This window comes from Vicia villosa, linkage group LG3 (genome assembly GCF_029867415.1).
Source record: "Vicia villosa cultivar HV-30 ecotype Madison, WI linkage group LG3, Vvil1.0, whole genome shotgun sequence".
Lineage (NCBI taxonomy): Eukaryota > Viridiplantae > Streptophyta > Magnoliopsida > Fabales > Fabaceae > Vicia > Vicia villosa.
In genome coordinates this window covers 198,065,707-198,090,284 of record NC_081182.1, presented here as the reverse complement: position 1 = coordinate 198,090,284, position 24,578 = coordinate 198,065,707, and the positions used below count along the sequence as shown (strand labels likewise).

Below are 24,578 nucleotides of genomic sequence, written 5' to 3'. Positions count from 1 at the left end.
ACGTAAAGTCGGTATAACAATCAAAAACATATAATATTGTTATGGTTAAATAATAAATTTAAAAAAAAAACGACGTATGTAATATTTTGAAAGAAAAAAATATTAAATAACTAAATAATTAGAATAAAACAATTAATAATAATAGTTACAATAGAGAGGAAAAGAAAATTTGAACATAGATGTAACATTTTTTATATTAAGTAATCTTATATGTTTGATAATGTATCCAAAAAAATTATTTAAATTTGTGGACTACATTATAAATATTAAATAAATATAATATTGTTATGGTTAAATAATTATATTAAACAAACTGAAAAATGTATATAAATGAAAATAATTAAATCGTAAATATTTCTAATTAAAGCTGAAATATGTATGAAAACCTAAATAAATAAATAATTAGAACACAATAACAATTATTAATAATTGTGAAAGAGAAAAAAAAACATTATAATTCTTTATTTTATAGTTTTTATGATAATATTAGTTTCTTTTTTATATTGTGATTTATTAAATTAATTTATATAAATTAATGATATAGTTATATGACTATTATGAATTTGTATTTGTAAGAATTAATACTTTATAAAATACCACAAATTTGTTTTTTTTTCTTAAGATTTAAAAAATAAACGAATAAATAAGTATGAACAATTATTATTAATTATGAAAGAGAAAAAAATAAATAAAACTCTTAAAAAGAGATACTATAAGTTTTGGATTACATTATAAAATAAACAGACATCAATGTGTTATTTTTTCCACACAATTAGAAAATTGACTGATGTATAAATAACGTGGAATTAATTATTACTCTTAAAAAGAGTTGATTGTATTTAGTTCTGCATGCACAGAAAAAGTGGATTTCTCCAGTTTCCAAAATCTCTTGCACGTTTACCTACTAAAGAGAAGTCTAATAGGTAGTAGGTTTTTGGGTATATATGGTGATAGAAGCTTGGAAACTCCCACACTTCAAGTAAGAAAGGGCGAACAGTAAATCGGAAAGTTGGAAGAAAAAATGGCTAGTTTCTCACAAGTCGCCAAAGCATGCAGGTGGTTGATCTTCTTCTATTAATCCAATCTATTTATTTCGTTTGTTTTTTGTGGATTATGAATCTGTTCGATGCTTGTTCCTTATTTAGGTCACTGAAATTTCTTGTCGTTGAGGACCCTGTCGAAAGATTCGCGATAAAGCGAAGGATGAAGCAGAGATCCAAGCAACTCCGAATGAGGTCGAGAACGAAGAAACAGCGGATTACCAGGTTATGCAGTGAGTGGGCTTTACATGCAATCAACAATGTTGCATGCGGTTGGGAAAGGGGGAGTAAGATTAAGAACATATCAATGGTGTGGCAGAATGAGATGATTGGAATAAAATGGTCGGGGAAGCATCAGGAAATTAGGGCTGGTTTGGGTTTTGCTTTGTTGGAAGACGTTCAATTTGTGGCTGATGTTATGGGAAGTGTGGGACTGCAGATAAATCCGAGAATGGTTGAGATATCCAATTCAGTGTATCTTGGTAGAATCGTCTTTGAAAGTGAAAGGTATGTCATTTTTATGCAACGACTGTATTGAAAGAAGATGATATTAGGGTAGATGAGTTTAATTCCATTCCACGCATTAACCCTGTGTTTGTCTTCTGCATGACAGTGACTGGATTATATGGGCAGATTTGGTGAAGAAGCTTAAAACAATGGTTAGGAACATCTCTGTAGCCACAAAATCTATTGTAATATCTATATTAAATGATTTGTTTGTTGATCCGTATGCTACTGGTAATTTTGTGAAATTGTGATTGTTGTGTAATGCAGGTTTAGGTGTTGATGGCTAGACTGGATGAAGTGGTTTTGCAGTTTGGAAGAGCAGCAGTTTGTTTTGAATGATGTTGTTGGGTTCTTTTGTTTTAAATCTATCAAGTTTAATGTAATGTTTGGAACCTTTTTTATGTTATATTGATATTCTGTATTTGAATTTTAACAGAACATGGTTTGATAACCTTTTATGTAATTCCAATATCATAGTTTTATGATTTGGACAGATGCTTGAACATTTAAATGATTATTGGCATGGTTTACTTTAGTTTAATTGGTGTTGTTATTGTAATGTGGCTGTGCTTTCAGATTTATTTAATTTGTGTAAGATGTGTGAGTTAATATGATCCAAGTGTTAATGATATATAGTATAAAAAGTAAAAATAAGGATACCATTACATGAAAGTAGATATTGTAGCAACATCTGAAGTTCAATATAATTGGTAATAAAAAAAATTGAAGAGAAAAGAGCATCTGAAAGCACAGATTATGTATGGTATTTTTTTAAAAACAGTGAATGTTTAAGATTATTTATACTTTTTTTAATAGAATATTAAGTGTTAAAAAATATGTATAGTATTTTTTAAAAAATTATTTATTGATTCCTAATTATTACTACGTATATATAATAATTTTAAAAATAACTTGAAAATTTTTGATCAACAATTTTTGCTCTAACATATATATAATAATTTTAAAAATTATATATTAAGTATTTATAAAATAATATGTGACTTAATTTCTGGTTGTGATACATTTTATTTTGCTATTAAATTTGATGAAATTAACTAATAGTTTATTTAAAAATAGTTGATAAAATGTAATAATTGCCCCTAAAAAATTGATTCCTAATTAACTAATAGTTTTTAAAAAATTATTTATTGATTCCTAATTATTACTACGTAAGTGGAAAAAAATAACTTGAAAATTTTTGATCAACAATTTTTGCTCTGACATATATATAATAATTTTAAAAATTATATATTCAAGTATTTATAAAATAAAATTTTTGGATAATTTCTGTTTGTGATACATTTTATTTTGCTATTAAATTTGATGAAATTAACTAATAGTTATTTAAAAATAGTTGATAAAATGTAATAATTGCCCCTAAAAAAAAGATTCTACTATATAGGTATAAAAAAAATACTTATTTACTTTTTTGCTGTTTAGAATTCCGGGAAATATGGTAAAGAGGAGGTAATAAAAAAAAAAAAAAAAGGAGATCAAAAATATTTAAACACTGCATGGTATTGGTGAAGCTAAAAAAGGTAGTGTATGCATGTATATTTGAGGTTAACGGATGCTGATGACATAAATGCATTTTTTTAGTTACAATACAAAGCGTTGTTCCAAATGTTTATTAATTGTTTCGGTTACACCGTGGATAATAGGGAAAAGTTATGATTGATTAAATAGGTGTCATTTATTGAAGAAGTCTGGGGAAACTGAAGCGTGCAAGGTATAGTCACGATATATTTTGAACTATTCACGTTACATCACTTTTACTGATTTCATTCCTCTTGTTTATCAAAAAAAACAGACATTTCTTCTCAAGCTACTAAGAAATGAAGACACTGAGGGGTGGACGAAAGCCAACGCATGGGTGGATATCAGACGACGATGAAGGTGTCATGAGGTCAGAAACATTATTTCCTCCTCTATTTCGGTTGTTTTTTATTTTTTCCAGCCCCGATCTATTTAGGTTTTAGGGTTTTTTGATTTAATCTGCATGATAAAATGGTTTTGTGTGAGTTTTATAAAATGATGTGAATGGAGTAGAGCCCTTACTGTTTCTGAAAGTCATGTTTCGGAATATTGTGAAAGTATGACTTATCTTTGTTTGGCTGTTAGTGTTACTCATTATTTTCTAATAGTCTTCATTATCGGTCCAGATTGTCATCTTATATCTATTTTCAAGTTGTTAATCTTGAAATTTTAAGGTTATTTAAATAAGACTTAGGATTATTATTGTTTATTTCTCCTTCAAAACGTCCTAACGGAGTTACAACTGTTCTTCCAGTGAGGAGACAGCATTGATTGAGATAGAGAAACTCGTGAATGAGGTTGCAGATGGTTCTGAAAAAAATCTTGTGGCAAGTCTGTTAGAAAAGATAAGACAAAATCAAAGAAATCTGTTACATTTGCTGAAACTTCAAAGAATGCACCTGTAGTTGTTTCCAATGTCGTCAACACAGCTGTTCCTATAAGGAATGTTAAGGTTGAACAACATGATGTCCCCCTTGTCTCTGGGAACGATAATCAACCAAATAGCAAAACCACTGAGAACTCCAACACTGTTGTTGAGAAAACAGTTGCAAACAAAGCAAGTTTCCTTTGTAAGAGAACAAATATGCAGGCTGAGTGCAGGACTGCCAACAAAAGAGCTGATACAGATGGGAAGCCGAAAAGTACTGTGAAACTTGCAAAGAAGGGCAAAAATGTTTCAAATGTTAGGATAAGGATGTGGGGGGGAAAGCCGACTTACTGCTGGGATATTGCTATTAAGAATTCAAAAGTAAAGAAGGATAATGTCCAGGTAAGCATGCTCGAAATTTACCTTGTATTTTAATACTGAACTATGTCAAGTGTTTGATCAATGGAATCTCTGTGTTATTGCAGCATTTCCCTAAGCAGATAGCTTTAGACTGCTTGGCAAGTAATCAGAAGGAGGTAACCATTAGAGATTGTGATCTGTATCAACAATTCAAGTGTACTGTGAAGACGGCATATCGTGGCGGGGTTCCAAGTCCATCCGAGAAATACATGACTAAAGGCTGGTACGCATATGTGAAGGCCAAAGGGTTCAAGAGAGGTGACAAACTTACCTGTCAATTGGCCCGACATGGTACTTTCATTTATGTTCAGATGAAGAAGAAATGATGGGACTTGGAAATTTTTGGAAGAACTTGCTAATCGTTATGTTTATTAAGTGTTTTCAGTATAAACTCTTCTTCCTTTATGTATGGGGGAATTTAAGTGTTTTTGTTGGATGGAATTTTGTGTTGAACTTTTACTGCTGTGCTCTTTAACTCTATCAAAACTCAACTATGTTTTTTGTTTAAATTCTAATGGTTGCATCTTTTTTATAATTCTGCTGTTATGGTATATATAAGTTTATTTGTATGTTATGGATGACTATTTTGGCACCTAACTTTATTGTGAATCCATATGTTTGGAGTATCATAACTATTATTTTGTTAGAATGCTGTCACATTGTGAACTTAGGACTTAATGTTTGCCGACACTTGGTCTTCCTTTCTAAATACCACATGTTTGCACCACATTTTGGACATTCAAACACTGGATCACCTATGTCGTAAAAATATCCTAAATGAATGCACAGCTAAGTTAACAGATGAGAGGATGTTTAACAATATAAATTTACTGACAATTATTACATTATTGTTACAAAACCTGATGGTAGTGCATTGACCATTACAGCTTGATTGTCCATATCTTCTTCATCTTCGTCCATAACCATGCTGTCATCTGAACTCCAACCTATGGAAATTGATACATGCAAATTAATTAGAAATTTGTTAAGTGTTTAAATTAATTGAGAATGTACATTACCATAAATAAACCATACTCTCTGACGAATCATCATGCATATTATCCTCTTCGTTGTCATCTTCAAAAAGTTCATTGATTTCAGTAGTATGTAATGGAGAGTTTTTTGAAGATGTAGAACCACATTCACCAACAACGTTATCAAATCTATTATTTAAATTCGTCCCTCTCATATTGATGTTTCTCATTGTAACAACTCTTGGACGTTTTTTATTCAACGAATTCGCAAGATTACTGATCACTGAGGAAGCATGAGTTTTCTGCAAATTTGTTATAACCGAATTGCTGGAACTTGGAATATTCTGAGAGATGGTAGAAAATGGAATTCTTGCATGAGCATTATCATGACTACTAATTGGGGTAGTCTTGCCTACATTCTCCTTCTGCAGTCCATTCAATTTCTTTGCTCTCTTGGATTGAAGTTGACGTTTACGATGAAGTCTTGCTTCTGCTGATCTTTTTTTGCTTAACACACTGCTAAACCATTTATCTTCAAGAGCCTTTTGATTCAGATCATCCATATTTCTGGTTTTTTGGTTTGATTATACAGATTTTCGGACAAATATATGGTGGGAACATAAGGCCATAATATATGTATGTTTAAGTTATGTGGATATGTAATAATTACAGTAGGAGTTGATATTAGCAATGATGACTTTGTTTGGTCATTTACTTTAGTCTGCACGCTTAGCATAGTCATAAATTAATCTCTCTCATACACAATTTAGTTTTGAAATTGTAATGATTATCATTCTTGGCATTACACGTTAAGTGTCATTAAACATCCAAGGCATGATAGAAAGCTATGATAATTGTTTATGTGTGAAACAAACTTAAATAGTGTAGTTTCCAAAGCATGTCATAACTGAAATGAGTGAGTAAGTGGCTTGAGTAAAAAAATGGATTTCTAGAAAATATTTCATGAATAAATAAAAACTATTATAAGTTCAGTTTCAAAAATAATGGAATAGCAAAAGTTATATTGGTTGATGTGCAGAGCTGTTTTTGAAAATATTAATAGGATCATAATTTAGTAATTCATACAATATTTAAAATTTTAATAAATATGCAAGATCAAAACATGGTTCAAATTAAACTTGTAAAATTTAGTTATTATGATTTGGACAATTGAAAATATATAGATTCTCACCTGCAGCATATATTAGAATCATATTATGTAAACTAATATGATTAAGTAAAAGTAGAATTGGATTGGGCATAAATGTAAAAATATCTAACATCTATCTTGTATAATAGTGATAAAGAAAATAAGATATAATTTTGAATCAATACAACCCACAATTATGTCATAACACTAAATTCAGAATATGCAAGATCAAAACATGGTTCAAATTAAACTTGTAAAATTTAGTTATTCTGATTTTGTAAATAAAATATATAGATTCTCACCTGCAGCATATATTAGAATAATATTATGTAAACTAATATGATTAAGTAAAAGTAGAATTGGATTGGGCATAAATGTAAAAATATCTAACATCTATCTTGTATAATAGTGATAAAGAAAATAAGATATAATTTTGAATCAATACAACCCACAATTATGTCATAACACTAAATTCAGAATAAGACATTGATTAAAATTGAACAAAATAATTCCATGGGAATCTCAAATTGAAATTAAATAAAATGCTTGAATACAAATACTACATGTTGTCCAAGAGTGAAAGCTTTGTTGGTAGAAAATGCAGTACCACAAAGTAAATAAAACAATACATCCCATAAATTTAACAACCAAAAAACATTAACCATAGGATTATATGTTCCAACAGATTTGTGGTAGCATCCATAAAATACAAAAGTTGATGAAGTCTTCAAGCATTTGGTTCAATCTTCACTTTTTTGGGTGGCTTGGTTCCTGAATATTGTGTAAGTCCTAAAAGCTGACAATCCGATTCTTCAGCATTAACACCATGAGAAACACTCTTTGATGGGGTATTGGCCAAACTCTTGTCAGGATCATTTTCTCCAAATGCAGATAAGGACTCCTTCGAATGTAGTAAACAGATTTATTAAAATATGTAAGAAAATACATGTTTTGCATGAAAGCATTGCAATTAACAAACAACATACCATGGAAGTATCAACATGATCAGCAACAACATTTTGAATGGGAGGAAGACTATGAGCCTGTATTAGACAATAGGATATTATTAATATAGTTGGATTTCAGTTAATTTAAGATATTCAAGCGGATTACTATAAACTGAAAAACCTCATCAGCAATATAATCCTTTTCAATTTGACTGACAAATTCTTCATCATAAGAAAACTTCCAAACAGATGCTTGCCCAAATGTTGGCTGTACTTTAGCTCTCAAAGCCATTTTCTTCTCCAACAACATGTCAAGCTCGTCAGGATAAACCATGGGATCATCTTCACCATTCTAAAGTTGAAAAAGAATGTTAGAAACCATATATTATACTATTTTACAAAGAAACTAAATTATTAACAAACCTCTAACATTGATTTATGCATGCTATCAGCAGATTGTCCTATAATCTGCTCACAGTCGGCATCCCAAAATACAAACCGGAACTTTGATTCACCGTCATAAACATATATATCAACTTTGTACCTATTACATAATTACAAACAGGTATAATTGAGTGATCTTAGACAAAAAGGATTAAAAGGTCATAAATAGAAATAATTACAACAAACAACCTTGGTATGGGTTTGTGAACATTTTCGCCACACACACACTGGTATGGATTGTTCAAATCAGTAGCCTTCACAGAGCACTTTGTGCATCCATAGTAAAACCAACCATGCTTGGATACATAAAATTTCGTGGTAGTTCCAACAGTAACACATATCATGTCCTGAAAATAAAAATAAAAGCATTACAAATACATATAGATACTTGTTAACAACTTGAAAAACCATTTACGAATTAATAAATCCATGATATAATTTGGAATCAAAATGAAAAAACTAATTGAAATAAAAGACTGCCTAATGTTAATACTTTGACAAAAACTCAGAAATCTCCTGGATGTCTTCGTTGATTAGCAGCTTTGAACCACTCCATGCATTGGATACTGATTGAAGAAAAAAAAAAGTTTACAACATTGTTGTAAAAATGTGATAAGGCAACAGCAGAAAAAAATTAAAATAAAAGCAAACCCTGAGAATCCTTGATCATTGCATGAGTTAGTATGATGACAATAGCACCCGTGTTAGTTGGGTCATTATAATATTCCAAAAACTTAATACCATAGCTCTCCCATAAGGTGCAGATAATGATGTCACCGCTGAGATGTTAAACCAAAAATTGCGTTAAGAAAAATCTACTTTGAATCATAATAATCGAAAAATAAATACTGCAAGAGGATTAAGGGTAACAAATGTACCTCAAATCTTTGAGACTGAGGGCCACAAATGTCTTCTTTCCTGGAGTGTTTGATTGCATATTGTTTATCTCATGTACAACGCCTATAATATCTGCAAAAGAGATCAAATATGGCAAATGTTATAAGTAAATGGATGAATATAAGAAGAAAAGGGTGCTTAATGTTTTTTTCTACCTTCAAGTCTGTTAAGATGACATTTGCCTGCATTGATTTCGCAAAACTCTTTGAAATAATACTTCAGAGGAGGAATATTTTGTACATCCATGTGTTTCATGGTCGTACCACCAAGGAACACGAATTTCTTTGAATGGTCACACAGCTTCCACTGAAAATCGTTATCAAATACAGTCCCGTTGTTGATTATGCAAGTCATATTCTCTTGAATTCTTGGTTTCCACTTATCTGTATGATCAGCCCGAATCAAAACTTGAATTCGATCACCCTAAAAACATATGTATTGTAAAATATGGTTAATCACAGACATTGCATTGCTAATAATGAAAAATGGAACATTAAACGAAAATGCAATACTTATACCGCAGCATCCATGATAACCATCTCCAGATGCTCAGCACCCTTACTGTTAACAACGCTCCATATATCAATAATTCGAACAGCCAATCTCCATGTTTCCTTCTTGTCGCTGATGTCTTTTATGCAGTCAAATTTACGACTCATCTTCTGCAGAAATGGAAAAATAGACAGATTAGAACAACAGTCGTTTAGAAAAACAACTAACACTGTGGCATGGAAGAAGCTGTATCGCAGAATATACGTGAAAAAGAAAAACCTAATATTGATGGGCGGAAACAGAAGAGGAAGATAAGCCAAATGTAGGGTTTGGGGCTTGAGATCAATAGCCATAATATATATAGAAGGATGATAGAAGAAGTGAAATTTTCTTGAGCAACCAAAGAGAAAAAGCGTGCAAATGGTTTTGCTCTATTCCATGCAGCGTTGCACAATTCTCTACGAAAGCATGACAGAAATATTAATTATGGAAGAGGATTTGGACAATTGAAAAGTAATGCAATGATTATGGGATACATATTTCTAATTAAATTAATTAAGGTTTATGCAATTACTGTTGTGTCCCCGATTATCACCCTCAAATTGAAAGATTAGAGGGATATTGAAAGAATTTCATATGTATTGTACTTTATTATATTAAAAGTAGATTAGGGGAGACCAATTTTCCAATCCCACGAATTCTTTTTTTCATGTTTTGTAACTAACAACTAACCTACTCTCAAAGTCACCTTTTTTACAAACCCTTATACCCTCTCATTCTCACGGCACATATTTTCCACAACTAACACCCTCATTCACGTTTTATTCTGTAAATTTTCTAACATATGCTGGTTTTTTCCTTACAAAATTTGAAGTAAACAACTTTTACAATTATTTTATTGTTTTCGTCATCCAAATCTTCCCTTTTTTCATAAAGTTCATCATATTACTTATCTCTTCCATACATCACAGCTTTTGCTGCAGTTTCTTTACCCCGTTACATAAACAAAACCCACTTTCTTTCACTTTTACAGAATTCACAAAAAGCAAAGCAACATCTCCAAATCTAAACATATCCCATCTCCTCTTCTATCACCTGTGAGATTTCAATAACATTAACACATCTCATATAAAACCAAACCCATAAGCATACATATATCTATCTTTCAGCCAACAATAACGGTAACGGCACAAGCTCCCTCCGCCAGAAGATCGACATCCTCCAGCCAGCACTGTCCGTTGCAAATGGCTAGGCTGTAGCGCATCCGTACCACCTGCGTGAGCCCAACCGTCAACCGCGATGTCACCAACGCACAACCATGCGCCACCGTGAAGACCTCTGAACCGCCGCGCACACCGTCATTCGTTCAGCACTGAATTAGAACAAAGAGCGAAGCGATTGATGACAAGGAAGAGGAAGATCCAGCATATGGGTTGTTCTTGATTGGAAGCTGTGACTGAAAGCGAGAGAAGAGAAATATGTGTGGTATGGTTTCTGTTCCTGAATATTGAACCTTTTCTTTCTTTATTTTTAAATGATGGTACCATTCTATTATTTTTTCTTTTTTATTGGAAATTTGTTAAACCGACAAGTAGTTTAGATTTGGCCCACACCATAGTAACGTTACACACATTCAAGAATTCTATCTAGTTTTTTTCTTTTTTTTCTCTGATATTATCATATATTACTCTATAAACAAATTTAGATGGAACTTGGATGAAAAGGTTGAATATAAGAAATATATATGGTTTGAAATAGGATAATATAAATCATCTTTTTAAATTAGATGTGGTGTACAGGTTTAATAATTTATTTTTAAGAATTTAATTGGTAATCGTTAGGGATTTAATAATAACAAAAAAAATAAAATAAACAAAAACAATAAAAAATTCAAATACAATAGGATTAATGATTTTTATTAAAACTTTTAAATTAAGATTTAAACTCGTTAGTCGTTTTAATCGAATCCATCGATTGCAATGATTAGCGATCAAATTAAATTTTGTTAAGCAAACTAAGGGTCAATTTATTAACCGTTTTGATTGAATTAATCGATTGCGATGGTTAATAATAAAATTATTTTACTTATACAAATTAAAAGGTATTTTGCTAAATGGTTTTAACCAAAGTTATTGGTTACGATGATTAGCATTTCCTCTTTATCAAATTCGTTATTATTTGTAATCAAAGCTATTGGTTGCGAGGGATAATGATGCAAATTAATTCATAAAAATTATTAAAAAAAAAATACCTTAATTCATTATTAGTGATAATCGAATCAATCGATTAAAATTGGTAGTGATGCAATTTCAATCTTTTAACTATGGCGATCGAATCTATTGATCGTTGCGGTTAATAGTGCTAAATCAAATCAGGGTTGTACGCCCATCTCAAAACACTTTTCAAACCTTTCAAAAACTTTAATTTCAAAATACGGATTTTCATCCTTATTCAAAACTGCGATAGGCCATTCAAAAAGCCTTCAAACCATATCAAATCAAATTCTAATCCTAAGAGCGTACAACCCTTCCCCGAACTACGTTGACTCTGATTCTCCCTAAGGAGATACGTAGACACTTGGCAACAAGGCGAGTCCCCTTCCCTAAAATCTCAATGTTCCCCTATTTCAATTCTTTAGCTACTAAACCTCAATATTTTAGCCATAAACCTTTACCTCAGATTCAAAGCCAATAGGAAAGGGTTGAGGGTGCCTAACACCTTCATTCGACCTGAATATAGTATCTTACCCTGATCTCTATACTGCGTAGGGTTTCCTATTCGCCCTTCAGAATAGGTGGCGACTCTCTAAGCTATAAATTTTAGGGCAGGTTGCTACAATTATGTCTGTGTTTTTTAACAAGTCATGTAAATAAACTTTCATTTTTCACATAAAAACAAAAACAACAAAAAGAAAATTAACTTTGACTGTTGGTTTTTCTCTCTAACTGCTACATTAATACCTGAACAGTCAGTTGACAGTCAAACTACTGACAGTACAATTCTCAGTGATTTGTACCACCAATCAAATCAAACTTTTGCAATTTCAAAATTCCAAGATTTTTCTCCTAGAAGTCTTCTGAATATCACATGATTAGCAGAGACTCAGTACTGCACAAAAATCAGGTACGCTTAACTGTCTCCTACACAAACAGTCCCTGACTAGGGTTTCTTGTTTTTACAGGAGAAACAAGTTTTTGAGACCTCAAATGGATTTCATGGACCTCCATATATCTCAAAGTACCATCACACAGATTTTCAGACTTCAATTCACTCAGACGCACCGTCAGCAGCTCAAACAGTCAACAGACGACCCGTTTGACCAAAAAAGTCAACAGACAGTCAAAAATGAAATTTTTTGTCAACATCCATATTTTGTCAAAGGATTCATCATTTGATCATTGGATGATCATAATTCATCAAGGAAAGATAAAAAAATCAACAAAACCCTAAGATTCAAAATTAGGGTTTTCTCCTAAAAAGTCAGCTGAACTTTGACTGGCCATAACTCTCTCATCCTTCATCCAAAAAATTCAAACCAAAGCTCATTTTGAAGGAAATTCAATTATATTTCGAATGCAATTGATCCCATGGTCATTACATTCACCACTTGAAAAATAAGAACAAAGACATTACAGGTCATTTTCAAAGTCAACAAAAAGACACTTTTTTCAAAAGGACACACAAGGAGCATCAAAAATCATTTTGACATGAGACCAAAGACATTGGTTAGAGGACTCTTTGAGGTTTCCAAAAAGTGAAAGATCTCCTTCATATGACAAAAATTGAGGGATTTACACCTTGTTGAAGTTGGCTAAATTTTGGGAAAATGCATAAACCCAACATTGCTCAAAAATGTATTTTTTCTAAATGGGGCCAAGTTTTCATTGTTCAAACATGTTTGCCATGATATTATGGGCCTCCCACGACCAAGACAAAGCCCAAACCATTTTTATCCATTTTTGGCTTAATTTTATCTTATTTTAAGATTAAATGAAAAAAAGAAAATGGAAGGATAATGGATAGCTTAGTTTCTAAGCATGAGTCATCCAAGAATCTTCAATTTTCTGCAGAAGATTGAGGTACAAGGCAAGAGCATTGAAGAGAAGCAAGACTTGGTCAACAATTCAAAGGTTTTAATATAAAAAAATCAAGAATTCAACAAAGGCAACTAAAGGCTTCTTGGCTTCAATTCTAAGCACAACATAGCCTATATAAGAGCTGTCACACTTCACAAATAAAAGAGCACGAAATCAGAGCCAAACTCTTGCTTGTAACACATTTGTAACATCTTGAAATATTCAAAGAAATTTGAAATTCGAATTTTAAGTTTTAACTAGTTTCAATACAAATTAAACACTCAAACACCTTCCTCAAGTATCACTGAAACTATTCCAATCATTTCCCAACTTTGAAACCCACTGAACTAAGCACTACAGGTCACGATTTGTTCAAAATAAAACCAACTCGTATTTGATCATTCAGGCATGTTTAACAAGATGTAGACATATATTTGAACTTAGCTTAATGTCCTGATCATTTCTGGACATTTAATTAAAGTTTGGGGGCCTGTACACGAAACTACCATTTTAGGGTTTCTTAGTTCAAATTTGGGGTTCTTCGTTAGAACCAAAAATAGGACAAATTAAGGGCATGGTTGAATTCAGTAGATTGAGACGAATCGAACGGGCATGTCGCGCCAAATTTATATTCATGTTTGACCCTATTCGCTATTTTGCAGGTTTAGGAGGTATCTATTACAGCGCTTTTATTACAAAAACGTTATTAAAGGTGATGGCTGGAGGTTGAAGACGATGAGGTGTCTCCACCTCATTGGATAGAACGCGCGCGCGTATTTTTTAAATAACCTCTGATTCTGTGCTTTGCAGTCTATGCTTTTGCCATACGCCTCACTTTAATCACCTTCTGATCCACTTGCCAGCTCATCCTACGTCCCTGACACGCCAGTCCATACCATGGACTCTCCAATCAACCACATCTGATTACTGCTTTATTTATTTTTCTATTTTCTTTTAATTTCTTTGCAAAATTAATTAAAAATAGTTTTAAAAATCCAAAAAATACGCAAAAAATATTTTTAAGTTGCTAAAATAATATATTATTTTCTGATATAAAAATATTTTATTTTTCTTCATAATTTAAATATTTTGCATAATTAATTAGTATATATTTATATATTTGCTTTTTAATTACTTCAACCAATCAAAAAATCATTAAAAAAATTGTTCTTTATATTAAATATTGTTTATATATTATAAGCTAATTTTGTACATATTTTGAATAATTTTCTCTTCAAGTTTAATTATTTGTGTAATTATTATATAATTATGTATTAATTAACTTAATGAATTTCAAATCAATTTCAAAAATTCCAAAAAAATTAGTTTTGTTTTAAAATTAATTAACAAGCATTTTGAACATATTTTGAACTTAATTTTTAGGTTTAAATTTTATTTCCATCTTTTTCTCATTTTAATTAAATTAATCATGCATTAATTATAATTAAAATCAATCATAAAAAATCCAAAAACATTTCTTTATTTTCTTGCAATTTAAATTCCTAGATAAATGTATAGGTTGTCAAATTCATGTAAATAGGCGTAGTTTACATTTCCCGCACAATCGATGTAATAGCGTAGATTTACTTTCCGCATTTTACATTTCCGCATTTTAAATTCCAGCACATATAAACTGCGTGTATGTCAAAGATAAAATTGAACCGTTAGATCACTAACTTCAAAAGATAAAATATCTGAATTCAAACACAATCACACTTGCACCTCTTAAGGTAATCCCTTCTCATTCTTTTCAAAATCAAAGTCAAATTCTACTGTTTCGAGTACAAAATCGAACCTTTTGTTTATATCCGGTGAAAGGATAGATTTTTAAAGGAAATAGGATAAAGACCTTACAACTCAGGGTAGACCTCCTAATTTGCTTGCTCAAATAAAAAAAAACAAATCTCTCATATATCATTGTTTTTTTTTAAAATCAAACTTACAAAAAGACAATACTTTGTATATATCCAAACAAGGATCATTACGAAGTTAACGCTTTTTTTTCCAAAGCATCTTTTGAAAGATAAAAACACTTTGTATACATCCGCACAAGGATCATTACAAATTCAATTTACAAAGGTATTTGAAACCACATACGAGCATTTCAGAGCAATTGAAAACAAGTGAGCTAAGCAAATTAAGAGCCCATGGATAACCATGGATACAAAGGGTGCTAACACCTTCCCTTTGTATAACCTACCTCCTTACCCAGAATTTCTTAAAGGTCTTTTTTCTATGTCTTTTATAAACTTTTCCTTAATTGGATAAAATAAAAGGTCGGTGGCGACTATCTAAATTTTCAAATGCGAAAGCAGAAACAATAAAAAGAGTCAGTTCACGTATCTCTCCGCGAGAGGTATGGCCGAAAACGGAGGTCCACAAGTATGATGGGAGAACTCAAGTATTTCCTTGGGATTCAAATCAATCAAACTTCTGATGGAACCTATGTTCATCAAACGAAGTATGTGAAAGAACTTCTGAAGAAGTTTAATCTTTCTGAAAGCAAAGAAGCCAAAACTCCTATGCATCCAACATGTGTCCTAGGTAAGGATGAGGTAAGTAAGAAGGTAAATCAGAAGTTGTACAGAGGTATGATTGGATCTCTTCTATACTTAACTGCTTCTAGACCTGACATTCTATTCAGTGTATGTTTGTGTGCTAGATTCCAATCAGATCCTAGAGAATCTCACTTAAATGCTGTTAAGAGAATTCTAAGATATCTGAAAGGTACTACTAACGTTGGCTTAGTCTACAGAAGATCTAAAGAATACAACTTAGTAAGATTCTGTGATGCTGACTATGCTGGAGGCAGAATTGAAAGGAAGAGTACTTCTGGAAGTTGTCAATTTCTTGGAAGTCATCTGATCTCCTGGTACAGCAAGAAGCAAGCTACTATAGCTCTCTCAACTACAGAAGCAGAATATGTAGCTGCTGCTGGATGTAGCAAACAAATGCCCTGGATGAAGAGTCAGCTAGAAGATTATCAGATTTATGAGAGTAACATTCCTATTTTCTGTGATAATACTTCTGCTATATGTTTATCTAAGAATCCTATCTTACATTCCAAAGCTAAACATATTGAGATTAAACATCATTTCATAAGGGACTATGTTCAGAAGGGTGTTCTATCTTTAAACTTTGTGGATACAGACCATCAATGGGCTGATATCTTTACAAAACCCCTAGCTGAAGATAGGTTTAAGTTTATTTTGAAGAATATCAGTATGGACTTATGCCCAGAATGAGAAGATGAGAAGATCTCTGTATGAATATCTTCTGAAATGTGTTAGGACTAAGCAGCTATAAGAAGTTCTGATACTAATCAATTAGAAATTCTGATTCTGTTATTACTAACGTTTCATTATCTAAGTTGACTCAGAAGCTCTTTTAAAGCAAAACAGCTGTAACCAGTCTTTCCAGAAAATGAACACGTGTTCACTATTTTTGGACAAGCATGCGTGCAGTTGAGGAGACACCGCCCTAGGTAACTGTGCAAATCATTTCACTTTGTCAAATTATCTCTCCTAACGTCATTTCTCATTAAATGCATATTGATGTCTTTTTTCTTGTAATCATTTCATTTAAAACAGTTTTTTTTATTTTCTTTTTTTTCAAACCGTTTAAATAACCCGCTTCATCTTCATTTCATCTTTTTCACTCTCTCCATTTGTGTATCTCTCTCTTTGCATTTGTTTCCTTCAAACCCTAGTTTCTGATCTGAACTCAAGCATAATCATCATGTATTCATCTTCAAGTTCATCAAGCCCAGTAGAAAGACTCACCTCTACTCAGATTCTTCTACGCAAGTATGGGTACACTCCTCTGAAAACATGCATGATTCCCACTGACGAACTGGAAGTTCTCTGTGAATCTGCTGTGGACTTCAACAACCTTAGAGCAAATGTTTTTCTGTGTGACGCCAGAATATTAGCGCAAGGATGGTCAAACTATCTCGATATTCCTGCTGCAGAATATGGAGATGCTTCTATGCAAGAAGCAGATGCTGAAGATCATGTTGCTGAAACAATTCCTGTTGAGGAAAATCCTGCAAATGATCTAACTATGGAAGCTGCGGATCACAATGTCATTCCTATGGATAGAAGTTGTGAAGCTTCTTCTGATGAACCTTCCCGTCTTGCAAGGACTCTGGAAGTTATTCAGAAGAACCAGGATGAGCACAAATCAATCAATGCTGAGTTTCGTGCTTTCATGGAAAGGCAGAATGAGAGCAACAGTGGGATTCATGATATGCTGGCCAAGATCATGTCAAAACTAGGGTCATCTTAGATTGAGTCTTAGACTATTTTCCTTTTGCTTTGCTGCATCTGTCTTTGCATCGTCTTTTGCCCTTCCTCTTGTACTTCTAAACTTCTGTTTCTATGAGCTTAATGACAATTATCCTTTTCTTCTATGTGTTTGTCTTGTTTTTTCATCTGAATCTTTTATGTTTTTGATGTTATGACAAAAAGGGGGAGAAAAATGTGATAAATGATCTGATTTACTTTATCAGTTGCTGGGAAAAAGGCCCCACATTTCTAACAGGACTTGCAAAGTTCTATGCTTTTTGCGTGTTTTCTTGCAGGAATTGAAGATCCTCTTTAAAGCTCAACATGAGAAGCAAAGAGATGAGGAAAAGCAATTCTATAAAGAATCAAGCTCTTGGAAATTGAAGCAAGCTGAGTGCTATAAAGCTTCAAGACCATAAGCAAGAAGGAAGAATGTTCCGATATTCTGATGATAGAATATACTTTCATTCTTTTTCTTTATATGTTCTGATGCATGTTTTTAGTTACAAAATATGCTCTGCAACATTATGTTTGTATGCTCTGATACATATTATATGATCTGATTCATTCATGCTGACTATTGTCGTTTAGTTTGTTCTGTAACATTTCAGGATGTAGAGATGCCCTGATGATGCTCTGGTACATTCAACAATGTTCTGATACAATCTAGCATGCAATGACTCAAGAAGAAATTCAAGCTCTGAAGCTGTCCACTGGAAGCAAGAATCAGAAGCTATGAATATTCTGAAGATCTAGGAGATTCAAGTTCTGAAGCTGTCCTATGGAAGCAAGAATCAGAAGCTATGAATGTTCTGAAGATCTAAGCATATGTGAACGTCTAAACTAAAATACTCAGGGAAGTCTTTTATTTATAAAATTCTTCTAGTATTTATTTCAGGGGGAGATTGTCAATCTCAGGGGGAGACATATTCACACATTGTCTATATGCTTATGCTATAGCTGTGTAATTGTCCTTAGCCGTCTGTCCTTTCTGATCGCAAATTCGTATCATTTATGTATGTTTTTGTCATCATCAAAAAGGGAGAGATTGTTAGAATAAGATTTGTTCTGATCAATATTCTTAGTTTTGATGATAACAAGGATATGAATTTTGTATGAGATAATGTGGTACTCTAATACTATGCAATTTCCGTTTCAGGAATTATACAAAGAGTATGCACAAAATCAGCGCAAGAAGCACTGACTCAGAAGGTTCAGCATGCAACATCAGAACGTGGTCTGGCAAGACATCAGAAGATGGTCAAGCAGAATCAGAACATGGGTCTATGGAAGTATCAGAAGAACTTGAGATCAGAAGCAGAAGCACTGAAGTTCTCATGGTATCACGCTCAGAAGCACTTCAAGGTCAGAAGACAAGAAGATGCTCTGCACCAAGCTGTTTGACTCTAATGATATTCAAACGTTGTTTACACAAACATCATATCAGAAGCAAGTACTAGACTGGCAGGCTACGCTGACTGACAAAAGGAACGTTAGAAGCTATTAAAGTTAACGTCAGTAGACACAGCAAAAACAAGGCTCGAGGTAGTTGACAAAAGAGTGAAACATTAAATGCAATGCTGTACGGATTACGCAAAGCATTAAATTCTCCCAACGGTCATCTTCTCAAGTGCCTATAAATATGAAGTTCAGATGAGAAGCAAGGTTACGAAGTTACGAACTCTGAACCAAACTTGCACAAACGCTGTTCAAATTAAAAGCTCTCAAACTTCATCATCAAGCTCATACATTGCTGTTGTAATATCTTAGTGAGATTTAAGCTTAAACTTAAGAGAAAATCACAGTTGTGATAACAGCTTTATAAGAAGCATTGTAACTCTTAAAAGAATTTGTTTACATTAAGTTGTAAGTTCTAAAGTGATCAGGTTGTTGATCAGTATACTCTAGCAAGTCTTAGAAGTTGTCTAAGCAGTTTGTTCCTAGAGTGATCAGGTTGTGATCATGATACTCTAGAAGACTTAGAGTGTTTCTAAGTGGAAAACCATTGTAATCAAGTGTGATTAGTGGATTAAATCCTCAGGTGAGGTAAATCACTCCAAGGGGGTGGACTGGAGTAGTTTAGTTAACAACGAACCAGGATAAAAATCATTGTGCAAATAGTTTTTATCTTACAAGTTTTAAAGCTACACTTATTCAAACCCCCCCCTTTCTAAGTGTTTTTCTATCCTTCATCATACTCATAACATCTGAACAAGTCAAGAAATAAGTTCAAAATTCAATGTGTTTGAAATTGTTAGCTACAATTAGTGGTGGAACATATAGCAAAAAAAGCAACAATTAGTGATGGAAGATATAGAAGAAAAAGGCAGAATTAGTGGAGGAATGATTGTGTCCACTACTTATTGATAGTCAGTCAATAATGATAATCACATTTGTTTATTGTGTCACAGAAAATATTAAAGTTAGCTGGTAATCATTTTGATTCCATTATAAACAGACTAGTGATAGGTTATTTTGAAATATTACAAACAATAAACATTTGAAATCGAGTTCACCATTCTATCAAAAATATCCTTCACTATTTCAAAATTTACAAAGCAAAAAGGGTATATGAGTATTTACATAAAGATCAATATTATCACACTGTCTATTCAATAAAGTGTTAACACTTGCACTACTAAAAACAAGACATTTTGTTACAGAATTTTACATCAGGTATCAAGATAACTGATGTGAAAAATATTTGTCAAAAGATTTTACATCAGAGATTTATTTCCACTGATGAGAAAAATAACACGGTGACAGTTTTGTAAATAAAATGAAATTTTGTTATAAGGAATTTTATCAGATTTAGATATTTCCCGATGTGAAAAATCCACTAATAAGAATGTGACGGTTTAAAGGATAGCCTTTACATCGGTCCATTAAGCAACCGATGGAAAATGTATGGCATCATTTTTTCCTAAAACCTTAGTCCTCCGAAACAAATCAAGAAACTCTACAGAAACAAACTTTTTCACCAACATATCCATGGAAGACGAAAGAAGTGCTCCTCCAAGAATAGCCGCCATACCTTAGTTCAACAAAGTAAGAATTGTTTGAGAAATTAGTGTAGAAAGGAAATGCAAGAATTATTAAGTTATTGCAACGTATAGAAGAAAATGCAACTTATTAAGTTGTTGCAACGTATAGAAGAAAAAGCTACAACGTAGAGTCAAGAATAATAATTACATGCAAACTTCCTCTTCTTTTCTTGCTTCTCAATAGTCAATAGTCAAAAAGAAAAAGATTGTGTTCACATTTTGGAGGGACACACATAATTGAAAATCTTATAGTTTTTTCGCAATCACATTTGTTTTAATTCTGTCAAAGAAAACATTAAAGTTAGCTTGTAATCATTTCGATTATAAAAAGAATAGTGATACTTCAGTATTCAAAATAAAAACACTGCAACAATTACTTTTAAATATTAGAGACAATAAACATTTGAAATAAAGTTCATATAACATAAAACAAATGAAAACATTAAAAAGATACATATATTTAAAGAGTGATTATAACACCAAATCAATTCTTAAGAACGAAGTCAAGGTTCGGATTGAAAACTATTATTTTTCGTAAAAGTCTTTTAATTTACGTGTAATATTTGAAAGACTGAATTATGTTTTGGTAAACAACAAATCCACATATACATGTAACAAAAATAAGGGTGATGGTGATGGCTATAATGATCATTAGTATCAATGACTAATTTGGTTTCTTGTGTACTAGGTAATCCAAGGAATGAAGGTGATTGTTATAATGATCAGTTGCTTGAGTTGAGGCTTCATTCACGATTACAAATATGGAAAAGATTATCGAAGGTATTTGTGTCAAGATTCATGTCACTTGTTAAGGCCAACCGAATCCAATATTTTGTGATGTAATTGCAACAAAGGAAAACACAATGAAGAGTCTTGAATGCTTGGTCCAAAAGGGTGTGGCTGGAGACAATGGTGATGCCTCATTTCCTAAGGATGTCGTTAAGTATCTAATGTAAGAATATGCAACCTGATAAGTCCATTTCTAGTGCGACAAGTTCCATTTTCCTTGGTCAAGTCTGTGGAGTGCGACCAGACCTAAGATTCCTGTGCTCCATGACTCAAAATGTACTCCCACATTCTTTGACAACAAAATATAGAAAAACATACCTTTAATAATTGTAATCATGATTCATGAGCAAACAAAAATCAAGCCATTACTAATATAATTACAATTTTTTAAGTTTAGTAATCAATTTTAGTCCCTTTTTTAATTATATTTTTACAAAAAATGAGTGTTTTAAAACTTTGCATTTAGTCCCGATAAAATCAAAATAATGATTACAATCTCCAAGGTCAATTGCAACACTGAGAATAGCTATTCTGTTTAACTTGCCGATATGCATGAATCTCTTATACTCCCTTGTTCCATAGGTAGAACACCTAGTTTTAATCATGCATATCTTTACTTTTAGTAATCAGCTATAAATTGGTTTAAACAGAATGCAAGTAAATTTACATACTGGAAAGTTAACCATTGATGAAAATATGAACAACATGACCTGTGGACTAAACAATGAGAGTCGGGAGCTCGCCTCCATGTAGAAAAGATTCAGATGAACCTGTATCAACACTCAAGAAACATAGACATGAAATGATTTTCAAAACCCTGTAATGAATTATAAGGTTAAAGAATTGTAATGAGTTGTATACCAAAGATAATCACTTGCATGTCGTGTTATATTTATTTGTTCATAGAGACCAGAAGCAGTGAGTGTGGAGCTATCGTCCAGAGAAGAAACATCTTCATCAAAACTCTCCCACGAGAACATCCGAGTATTTGTCGATAACATTTGCATTCGAAATGTTTGCACTCACATCTAAAATAAAGGGTTTAAATTATTAATGTACTTTTTCAGTATTAAAGACATCACTTCTACAATCTGGGAGGATGCTGACGGATCAAAGGGGAAAGTTAGAATGCATATTATTGAAAGCCTGGGCAAAAACTTTAACAGCGGATTAATTTTGAATCATAGTTTGAGAGAAAAGAACGATCTCCAAATTCCGTAGAGTATAGTTGAGCCTGGAAAAGTTACACATGATATAATAGGATGGTAAATAAGCTAAACACAAGCAGATAGAAAAATAACTTTGAATTGAGTTAAAACCTGTTTGGAGTTCCGTTTTATTAATCAAGTTTATGTTTTGCATGTTACAATTTACTACAGCGACTGAACTCAAGTAAACTATTCACTTATCAGAAAACAAAAATCAATAAAAAGGTGTTGCAATGTCTCCAACAAAACTAGGCAAAGTTGTTGCTATGATCAACTAAACTCTTGAGTCTTTCCAAGATGGCTCTCTTCTTTTCCTTGAAGGTGGCGGGGATACTCCATTTTTGAATGCCTCAAATACAGGATGAATGTGTCTTGACTGATGTGGAGGATCTCTGTGCAAACGTATGGAAATTTTCTGGATATCGATCATTCGGATTTGTAGGAAATCATTGAACGGTTCTACCTAACATTAAAACAAATGGAGATATTCTGTAAAGTTTGATGGTATTCATTAATAATAGAACAAAGTAGTAACCAGAAGCAAATAAAATTAAGAATGAATGTTTTCTAACTGAATAATGTCAAAACCAGACTTTCAATATCTGAACAGAGGTACAAACATAATTAATAACCAACAAGAAACAAAGATAAAAGAGAAGATCTAACCATACTTTCAAGGTGCCAAAATCTCATCAAAATAGTATCGGTGGCAGCATCTTTAACAAACTTCTTCCCAACACAAAACAATCCAAACTCCTTCATACTTTTAACAAAGGCCTTTTCAGAATCTGCAATAAACCAGATGATAGACTTGCGTAAGTAACGTTCAAATATAAACTTGAAGCAGAAACTATAAGTTAGTGTTAGAATATGGCTAATAGTATGTATTAATAAAGTAGGGAAATAAGTAGGTAAAGTAATTTGTTAATAACCGTACCTTTTTTTGTTAATACAATTGAAAAGTTGATTAATGACAAATATTATATTTGTGTTATTTAAAATAAAATTTAGAAAATAAATACTTTAAACAAAAAATATTTTATTTAAATAATATTATTTTATTAAAATAACACTGTCATAGTTTAAGCATGGATGTAAAAAATTGGTGTCACGCTAGCAAACCTTACATAAAAATAAATTAGCATGGTTAACACTCTTGACAAAGCTTGGCTCAAATACCAACCAAATGCAAACGTCAATTTGTTAGGAGAATGCGAGAATTTATAGTGAAATTGGGCAGATGTAAGGTAAGGTAATGTGTATGAATAGACAAAAAAATTGTTTTCTATATGTCCCCTCCAGCTAGAGGTTTCCATTTCATCTTATGGAGAAAGCTTTCCAATTTCTAAATCTTTTTAACTAATTCAGTACACATGTTTGCCATTAATAAAAACACATGTGTGCTATTTCTTCATCCAAGTTTTCAGCCACTTTGTAATCATTTTGCTGTGATATAATTTTGCTAAACTCATGACATCTTTACAGCCTGAAAGGGATTCAAAATTCAAAATTTAAATCATAATAGATATGGAAAAAATACATAAAAAGAACACACGATATTTGATAACGAAGTTCGGTCAATTGTGTTTACGTCTCCGACTGCAGAGTAGCTGAAGTTCTGTTGTATTAATAAATTTATGTTTTATAGGTTAGAATTTATCAGAGGGGCTGAATTTGAGCGATCTGCTCATTTATCAGAAACCAAAAATCAATAAAAAGATGGTGTTGTAGTGTCTTTGACAAAACTAGGTAAAAATTTCAAAGATAGTTCTCTTCTGTTCCTTGAATGATGTGGATAATCTCTCTATAGAGGTTTGAAAATTTTCTGGACATCGTTCAGATTTCTAGGATAAACCAATGGACGAATCTACCTCCAGTTGAGAAAACACAAACCTAACAT

The 24,578-nt window shown here is 32.2% G+C and overlaps 2 protein-coding genes and 1 long non-coding RNA gene across 3 annotated transcripts; 1 reads left to right on the top strand and 2 right to left on the bottom strand.

The window, feature by feature from the left end:
* The first annotated feature begins 1,417 nt into the window (after nt 1–1,417).
* Nucleotides 1,418–2,035, top strand: LOC131593235 (uncharacterized). The gene is made up of 3 exons (XR_009280824.1): nt 1,418–1,547; nt 1,654–1,699; nt 1,815–2,035. It is a non-coding gene; the product is annotated as an uncharacterized LOC131593235 (long non-coding RNA).
* A 4,979-nt stretch (nt 2,036–7,014) lies between these two features.
* LOC131659685 (uncharacterized) lies at nt 7,015–8,230 on the bottom strand. Its single transcript, XM_058928842.1, has 5 exons — nt 8,076–8,230; nt 7,866–7,986; nt 7,624–7,794; nt 7,482–7,538; nt 7,015–7,396 (listed from the first exon to the last, which is right to left on the bottom strand). Exons 1-5 carry the CDS (start codon nt 8,228–8,230, stop codon nt 7,223–7,225), a joined length of 678 nt encoding a protein of 225 aa, XP_058784825.1. The 3' UTR covers nt 7,015–7,222.
* On the bottom strand, nt 8,227–9,726 carry LOC131659684 (uncharacterized). The gene is made up of 7 exons (XM_058928841.1): nt 9,555–9,726; nt 9,302–9,445; nt 8,939–9,206; nt 8,765–8,855; nt 8,538–8,665; nt 8,380–8,452; nt 8,227–8,233 (listed from the first exon to the last, which is right to left on the bottom strand). Exons 2-7 carry the CDS (start codon nt 9,440–9,442, stop codon nt 8,227–8,229), a joined length of 708 nt encoding a protein of 235 aa, XP_058784824.1. The 5' UTR covers nt 9,443–9,445; nt 9,555–9,726.
* Between the last annotated feature and the right edge of the window lie 14,852 nt (nt 9,727–24,578).